Genomic DNA, 10,000 nt, shown 5'->3' on the forward strand with positions numbered 1-10,000 from the left:
GTTCATTAAATGCACAAAGAAGTATTCCTAGGTTAATGATTGATATGAATCATACAGTATGAAGGCTACAGTAGCCTAGCTAATGTTAACTAGCAACATTAACGTTACCAACCTCCCTGCTTAACCCACCACAACTTTGTAGGTCTTATCCCTCATGCTGGCCCTTACAAAACCCACAAGCTGACTCTCAGACACACAACAGTCAATAATGTGACCCGATTTACACTGTGACCCCTTTGGACACTCACTAAAACATAATATATTTCATACCTGTGTTGCAGCATGTAGGCTAATGTTAGCTACATTATGTAATGACATACAATGTCGGAAATGCTAAAGGTTAGCCTGTCGGCTACCTGAAAAGTTTGAGTGTTTAAACTAACATTTACAGTGGTCTATTTGATAGTGTATTGGCTCTGACTAAGTTCGTGTGATGTATAAACCACAATCCTTGTTGATACAAGTACCAATATTCGTCAAGAAAGTTTTTAATCACATTAAGATTTTCGCCATAGGCAGTAAAAGACTCCGCCATCTTTGTCAATAATTTTTGCAGAGAAAGTTTCAAACTATGACCATTACCGGCTTTTCCACCAATCAGAGGCATCACTATGGGATTGTTCAGGATTGTGGGTAATGAAGTACTTATCCAAGAGATCGCGAATAAAAGGCATTTATCTCAAAACAAGGTTAGTGCCCCATGAACTCTTGGCGTCTATATGAGCATACAATCGCTTAGTACAGCCGTAGCTGGTTTTAAGTCTACCACGTGCAGTTAAGTTTTTATGGCTTATACCGCAATTGTCAATGGAGAAATTGCATTGAATGTTTACTTCCGGCATCGGCTGTGGGCGGGACTGTGCAGCCCTATAGTGTTCTACTGCACTACCCTATCCCACCCATAGTGTTCTACTGCACCCTATCCCATCCATAGTGTTCTATTGCACTACCCTATCCCATCCATAGTGTTCTATTTATATTTATAAAATGTCCATACTGTAATAACACTTACACATAGTAATATTCTACTGCTCTTCATACTGCATATACACTCATTGTTACTACTCTTATAATGTTACTGCTACTTCACTGCACATATCTATATTATTACACTGCACATATATATATTATTACACTGCACATATCTATATTATTACATATCTATTATTACACTGCACATATTATTACACTGCACATATCTACATTATTACACTGCACATATCTAGATTATTACACTGCACATATCTATATTATTACATATCTATTATTACACTGCACATATTTATATTACACTGCACATATCTATGTTATTACACTGCACATATCTATGTTATTTATTACACTGCACATATCTATATTATTACACTGCACATATCTATATTATTACATATCTATTATTACACTGCACATATCTATATTATTACACTGCACATATTTATATTATTACACTGCATATATCTATATTATTACACTGCATATATTTATATTATTCTACTCTTATAATGTTACTGCTACTACACTGCACATATCTATATTATTACACTGCATATATTTATATTATTCTACTCTTATAATGTTACTGCTACTACACTGTACATATCTATATTATTACACTGCACATATCTATATTATTACATATCTATTATTACACTGCACATATCTATGTTATTACACTGCACATATTTATATTATTCTACTCTTATAATGTTACTGCTACTACACTGTACATATCTGTACGGTACATATAGATAGAGATAGATAGATAGATAGATATATAGATAGAGATAGATAGATATTTATCTGTACGGTTCATACTGAATATAAAAGACGGTGAGAAATCTGGGCGTAATAATTGACAGTGACTTAAGTTTTGAAAACCACATGAAAGCTGTGACCATGTCAGCATTGTGTCATCTTAAGATCATCAGCAGACTGAGAGATTTGATGGCAAAACAGGAGAAACTCATTAATGCTTTTCTCTCCAGTAGGGTTGAAAAAAAACATCATGCGGCTCCAAGCAGCTCAAAATGCAGCCGCAAGTGTTCTTACCAAAGCCGAGGAAACAGACAATATTACACCCATTCTCAAATCCCTGCATTGGCTTCCACTCGCATATAGAATTGATTTTGTACTGCTTCTTGTTTTTAAATGACTTAATAGACTGGGGCCGAAATACCTGTCCGACATGCTAAAGCCATGTTCCCCCCAGGCCTCTGAGATCTAAGGAACATCCCTGTTAAAAAGCCCCCTGACATGCTAAAGCCGTATTGCCCCCAGGCCTCTAATCTCTGTACTTGGGAACCTCCCAGTGCACAGGAACCTCCCAGTGCATAGGAACCTCCCGGTGCACAGGAACCTCCCAGTTAGGGGTCGACCAATTATCGGCCGGGCCGATTATTAGGGCCGATATTTAGCATTTTTATAATAATTGGTATCGGTCATTTTTTCCACCGATAAGCCGATATTGAAATGGATAAAGAATGAAACGCGCTACTTTGTCTGTAAAGCGTCTCTCACTCCCAGCATTTTCTACTCTGTGGTCAAGAGCATTGTCCCTAGACCGTCTGATTTGTTAGTTAGCACGAATGCAGCCAATCAGGATCGAAGACTGAACACAGAGAAAGTTTAGGATTCTCACTGAGGCAGAGTGTAGATGGGCTTCAGCTGTACGGAGCTATTTTTCGAAGGTAAGGAAGGTACCTTACATTGCTGAAGTTGCAATGAATCACAATCATCTACACTGAAGTTACAAAAACACCACTTTGGACGCTATTGTCTCTTTGATCCGGATCAATAAGTAAAGCACCTGTCATGGTTTTGGGACTTTTTGGCGGCCTCTGGTGGTCATTTGTTTTAACACATGCTTTGTTAGCCTTAATTCTATGTTATTCATTTCACCTGTGTCCTGTTACCTCTGTCATGTGACCTGACCATGTGGTATTTAAGCTCTGCTCCTGCCATGCCCTTGGCTTAGTCTTTGTTTGACATTGCTTTGTTACATTGCCTAGCCTTGCTACTGAACCCTGTTTGCGTCACTCTGGTACTTTTGGACTTTCGGACTGTGTCTTGGATTGCCCCTGTATGGAATACTGTTTGGACTAAATCTCTACTTTGTGGAAAAAACTGAACTTTGTTAAGGTATCGTTGCAAAGTTGCCTCTGTTTGGATTTTTCTCTCCTTTGTTGGATTTTGTGATCTCCTGTGTGTTTTGGAATATAAGCTTCATGTTGGAATAAAGAAGAAGAGTTATTGTCTACATAGTCTCTGCACTTGAGTCAACCCAACTGCTGATAGCTCATTAGGTAAAGAGTCAGTACTTGAATCCAGAGGCCCGGGTTCAATCCCCGAGCGTGACAGCACCCACTTCCTTCATTTAGCGAATTCCCGATTGATGCACGTTAGTGAGTTTAGTGAGTTTAGCCTAGGCTACTCGGGTGCTGCGCGTCGGGAGTTCTTTGCCTCTGCCTCGTCCATTAATTGTGAATAACGGGACACCTCGGCTGACGTTATCCCTTAGGCCTACATAGACAAGTCCTAAATATGCGATAGCGAACGTCAAAAAGTCTAGTTGCTCCTTTTTGAAACGGACTGTCAGAAAAGACTAGGCTACAGGCACCCAGGGCCAGCCGTAATTTAATTCGACCTGAAGTAGGCTAGCCTAAAACGTGGCCTGAGCTGGATATTAACGTGCCTTTTAGGCTCACCAAAGTGTAGCCTACACATGGACACAAATTGCATGCTTAAATAGCCTAAGAACTATTTAAAACTGTTAAACTGTTCAACCGTAACACTTGCCATCACGCATGCACCTCTTCCTCTCCCTCTCTCGTGCACTCACACACACGATGGCAAAGCATCCTCTTTGTGACAGGTCCCTTAACAAGCACATAGCCCATTGTGTAGGCCTAGTCTATGAAAATAATTGCTATCACTCAGTTCTTGGATTAACATGATACACAGGATTTACATGTGATACAAGTTGAGAGACAATTGTATATCAAAAGAAAAGAGAAGTTTGCATAATTAAATGCTTTTGAGTGAATTTTTTGCAGCATATCGCCATTAATATCTACCCCCCTTTTTGACAACTGACATCGGTTTTACATATTGGTTATCGGCCTCCTGTTTTGGTAATAATTGATATTGGTATCGGCCCTGAAAAAAACATATCGGTCGATCCCTACTCCCAGTGCATAGGAACCTCCCAGTGCACAGGAACCTCCCAGTGCATAGGAACCTAGTGGGGTGGGGTCTTTTCCCAGTGCATAGGAACCTCGACTGATGTGTGGGGTCTTTTCCCAGTGCATAGGAACCATGACCGATGTGTGGGGGCTTTTCCCAGTGCATAGGAACCTCGACCGATGTGTGGGGGCTTTTCCCAGTGCATAGGAACCTCGACCGATGTGTGGGGGCTTTTCCCAGTGCATAGGAACCTCGACCGATGTGCATGCCACGGCAGCAGTAGCACCATTTTTAGGGCCCGAGCACCGAAGGGCGCAAGGCCCTATTGTTTTTGTAAGGATTATTATTATTATTATTATTATTATTATTATTATTATTATTATTATTGTTATTCCACTTTTTTGCTCTCCTGTTTTTGAGGTAGGTAACATGGTCGAAAACTCTTGAAATTTGGCACACACGTCAGGTGTCACGCATCGCAGTTAGGTACAAGAGCTTGACCCCGGGCGTGGCCCAGGGACTCGCTAGCGCCCCCTTAGGTGACTGATCCAGTGGTTGGCAAATATTTTGAGGTGGTTAACATAATCGAAAAGTCTTGAAATTTAGCATACACATCATGTGTCACACAAAGCAGCAACTTTCGTACGTACAATGCATTAGCCACGCCCAACAGGAAGTGAGATATTTGGGATTTTGTGCAGACTTTTGTGCAGACAGCATATGTGATGAAATATGTGATGAATCATGATGCCAAAAGAGGTGCTTCCCATGGGTGAAAACGCATGAAATTTGGCACACACATCAAGTGATACAGTGAATAGACAGGGATGAAAGCTTGGCACCGGGCGTTGCCCAGGAACTCCATAGCGCCCCCTTATGTCACTGTGACTTGTGGTTGGCATGTAGTTTTAGATACACACACCAAATTTGGTGGATGTATGTAACTCCCAAAAACAAACAACTTTTGTATTAACATGCCATTAGCCACGCCCACATGAAGTGAGGTAATTGAGATTTTGTGCGTTGTGGACATGATCAATTTTAACGTACTCCTCCTAGACGGTTGATCCGATTCATGTCAAAGTTGGTATACATGACGCCGAGATGTTCCTGATTATAAATTGTGAAGCCTTTTTTTGATATGTTGTAATTTGACGAAATGGCAAAATTATTAATTTTAATGCCCTTCCACATAAACAATAAATGTGTCATAATTCACCATGCACGGCTTGAAATGTTTTAAATTTCACAGGTCATTGAAGACCATGTTAATGATAATATTCACATGCCCATAATGCATGTTTGGCATAGCGCCACCAACTGGCAACAGAAAGAATGACAATTATGCTGATTTCACATGATCAATTTGAACATACTCCTCCTAGACGGTTTGTCAGATTCATTTGAAATTTGGCAAACATTATGCCAAGATGTCGCTGATGTTAAATTGTGAAGGGATTTGTGAATGTTGTAATATATTTGATATGATTTTAATATCTCACCACATAAACAGGAAATGTGTCATAAATCACAGTGCATTGAATGAATGGTCTGAAACTTCTCAGGTTAATAGATATCATGATTATGATGATATCCAGACACCCAATGGGCCTGCCTGGCATAGCGCCACCACCTGGCCAAGCAGGAAATGTGCCAGATATGGAAAATGCCTTAAGTGATTGATCTGAAACTTTATAAAATATTGGATATCATTATTGTGAGCATATTCACATGCGTAATTCACAGGCCTAGCATAGCGCCACCATCTGGCCAAGCAGGAAATGTGCCAGAAATGCTCTATGCTTTAAATAAATGGTCTGAAACTTTTCAGGTTAATAGATATTATGATTATGATGATATCCAGACACCCAGTGGGCCTGCCTGGCATAGCGCCACCACCTGGTCAAGCAGGAAATGTGCCAGAAATGGACAATGACAGATGCCTTCTGGACACACACACAAACAAATGCCTTCTGGACAGATGAGAAGAAATGTTATTAGCAATGCTGATTCTTTTTTATGCTTTCTGATACCTTGAGCTTCCAGTTTGTCAATACACTTCGGTAGCTAGTAACTAAATAGCAACTCAATAGCAATGTCGTTTATGACTTTATGCCCTTGTAATAACGATCTTCTAATGTGTGTGAAGTCATCTTAGAGTTCCTACTGTGTGTGAAAGACCCAGGAACTGTGTAGTGAGATTAATAACACTAGATTAATAACACTGGGTTAGATTTCATTTTTTGCAGTGCAGGAACTGTGTAGTTCTAGGGGCAGCCTCTCCTGTTAGTAGTTAGTAGAACTGTGTTCCTAGAACTGTTCTGTCCGAATGCACCTTTTGGGGGAGGGTCTTTTCCCTGTGCAGAGAAACTGTTTTGTCTGCGCCTTATGTTGACCCCGCGGGAACCCTGCATATGTGGTTCTATGTTGTTCTATGTGGTTCTTATGTTGTTCTATGTGGTTCTAAGGGTTTGCGCTTCTGTGTGGTTCCATATGGTTCTGTGTAATTCAATATAGATCTATGTTGTCCTGTGTGATTCTTAGGATTTGAGCTTCTGTGTGGTTCCAGTTTGTTCTAAGTGGTTCCATATGGTTCTGTATTGTTCTAAAGGGTTCTGTGTGTGTAGTTATGGTTCTGTGTGGTTCTTCTCTCCAGCAGACCGCCAAGAACTCACCTGGACCAGCTCAATGCCCCTCCTCCTGCAGAGAGACAGAGAGAGAGTGTTATTCCTGCTGACACCTGACACACACACGCACACACACACACACACACACACACATACACACACACTGCTCATCACACAAACATACATACACACACACACACACAAACACTGCTCATCACACAAACATACATACACAGACACACAAACACTGCTCATCACACAAACATACATATATACACGCACACACACACACACTGCTCATCAAACACTGCTATTTACTGTAATTTCCCAACTATTAGCAGTTAAGTATAAGCATTAACAGGCTTATACATTGATTTTGCAAAATGTATGAATATATAAATGTGTGTGTGTGTTTGAGTGTGTGTGTGTGTGTGTGTGTTTGTGAGAATACGGATACTGAAAACGGGGAGAGGGATCGAAGGATCGTTATTAATGCTCATCATTGACCAATATGACATATAACTAACTGTGTATATATGTGTGTGTGTGTGTGTGTGTGTGTGTGTGTGTGCGTGTATGTGTGTGTGCGTGTGTTTGTGTTCTCTCCATACTCTCTCTTAAATACCTACTCACACACATACACACACCTACACTTACACTTTCTCTCTGTCTCTCTCGCTCTCTCTCGCTCTCACACACACACACACACACACACTATGCATAGACACACTCTCTCACACACACATTCTCTCACTCTCTCTCTCACACACACAGACACATACATAGACACACGCCTCTATATTCTCTCACATACACGCAAACACTATACACACTCTCTCTCTAGCTGTTTCATACACACCCCTCTCTCCTCTGCCTCTCTAACACACACACACACACACACACACACACACACTAACACAAAAACAGAGTGCATGCTCTCTGGTTCTGTCTCACACACACACACACACACACCACTATGCATCAACGGGAAATTCTTCTGGGAGTTTCCATTTCCAAAGAAGGATGACAACCACTTCACTGTGTGTGTGTGTGTATTTATGGAAAACGGTTCTTCTGGCATTCATCCACTCCTCTCTAGCTGTGGAGTTTAGAAATGCACCAACACTAGTGCACCTCAACTGCCTCATTCAGATTTCTACCAAACACACACTCACACACACACACACTTTTATCCTGGCTAAGACTAAGTAGGGTTCCTGTAGGGTTGCTGTAATGGCAACACCTTTAACCTGAGGGAGGTTTAACTCTCCTATTTGAAAAACATGAAGAGATGAGGGAGCTATGGCGTTGCCATTACAGGAACCCTACAGGAACCCTACAGGAACCCTACTTAGTCTATGGTGTTGCCATTACAGGAACCCTACAGGAACCCTACTTAGTCTATGGTGTTGCCATTACAGGAACCCTACTTAGTCTATGGTGTTGCCCTTACAGGAACCCTACAGGAACCCTACAGGAACCCTACTTAGTCTATGGTGTTGCCATTACAGGAACCCTACAGGAACCCTACATAGTCTATGGTGTTGCCATTACAGGAACCCTACAGGAACCCTACAGGAACCCTACTTAGTCTATGGTGTTGCCATTACAGGAACCCTACAGGAACCCTACATAGTCTATGGTGTTGCCATTACAGGAACCCTACAGGAACCCTACTTAGTCTATGGTGTTGCCATTACAGGAACCCTACTTAGTCTATGGTGTTGCCATTACAGGAACCCTACAGGAACCCTACTTAGTCTATGGTGTTGCCATTACAGGAACCCTACAGGAACCCTACTTAGTCTATGGTGTTGCCATTACAGGAACCCTACAGGAACCCTACTTAGTCTATGGTGTTGCCATTACAGGAACCCTACAGGAACCCTACAGGAACCCTACTTAGTCTATGGTGTTGCCATTACAGGAACCCTACAGGAACCCTACATAGTCTATGGTGTTGCCATTACAGGAACCCTACAGGAACCCTACAGGAACCCTACTTAGTCTATGGTGTTGCCATTACAGGAACCCTACAGGAACCCTACTTAGTCTATGGTGTTGCCATTACAGGAACCCTACAGGAACCCTACTTAGTCTATGGTGTTGCCATTACAGGAACCCTACAGGAACCCTACAGGAACCCTACTTAGTCTATGGTGTTGCCATTACAGGAACCCTACTTAGTCTATGGCGTTGCCATTACAGGAACCCTACAGGAACCCTACAGGAACCCTACTTAGTCTATGGTGTTGCCATTACAGGAACCCTACAGGAACCCTACTTAGTCTATGGTGTTGCCATTACAGGAACCCTACAGGAACCCTACAGGAACCCTACTTAGTCTATGGTGTTGCCATTACAGGAACCCTACAGGAACCCTACTTAGTCTATGGCGTTGCCATTACAGGAACCCTACAGGAACCCTACTTAGTCTATGGTGTTGCCATTACAGGAACCCTACAGGAACCCTACTTAGTCTATGGCGTTGCCATTACAGGAACCCTACAGGAACCCTACTTAGTCTATGGTGTTGCCATTACAGGAACCCTACAGGAACCCTACTTTAGGGTATGTTCAGACAAATGTCTTTTTCTGACACAAGAAGTTGTGCAGACGGCTTTTTCAGTTTGAAAAAAAAAGCTGCCATCGTATTGTTCCAAAAAGCAGCCAGAAGCGTCTTTTTGCTATAGACAAAGTGACTAACGTTACGTGTGGATACAAAATGTTGCGGAAGAGAAAACTCACGTTGGCTATTGCTTTTGGTATGTTATGGTAAAGTTGTGAAGTCATGTCAAACAATTCCCTATGCTCAGACACTAAAACGAGTCTCTCGATCGGTGTTCTGTCACCTTCTCCATTTTTTACTTGCTTGTCATGGGAAACCACAGGTTTCGGTAATCCGCTTGTGATTGGTCATCTGTAAAAAAGACAGCGTGACGTATGGCGTTTTTCCGCTAGAAGTTGAACATTTCTCAACTTCTGAGCTGCAGTAAAAGACTGTTGCAGTCGCATTTTAAAAAAAGCCGACGACTTTTTTGAAAACACGGTCTACTCCATAGAGATATAATGTAAAACGAACGCCGGCAGCTGAGAAAAAGACGCTTAGTCTGAACGTACCCTTAGTCTAAGGCGTTGATATTACAGGAACGCTACTTAGTCTAAGGCATTGATATTGCCTAAGGCCTGCA

General features: G+C 41.7%; 1 protein-coding gene across 2 annotated transcripts in view; it reads right to left on the bottom strand.

Moving 5' to 3' along the window:
- The window catches only part of itpk1b (inositol-tetrakisphosphate 1-kinase b), a 70,988-nt gene that overhangs the window by 55,581 nt on the left and 5,407 nt on the right, over positions 1-10,000 (bottom strand). For both annotated transcript variants that reach the window (XM_042086132.1, XM_042086123.1), the window contains exon 3: positions 6,858-6,882. In XM_042086132.1, the coding sequence (XP_041942066.1) occupies positions 6,858-6,882 (25 nt within the window). The remainder of the gene's footprint in view (positions 1-6,857; positions 6,883-10,000) is intronic.

This window comes from Alosa sapidissima, chromosome 1 (assembly GCF_018492685.1).
Source record: "Alosa sapidissima isolate fAloSap1 chromosome 1, fAloSap1.pri, whole genome shotgun sequence".
NCBI lineage: Eukaryota > Metazoa > Chordata > Actinopteri > Clupeiformes > Clupeidae > Alosa > Alosa sapidissima.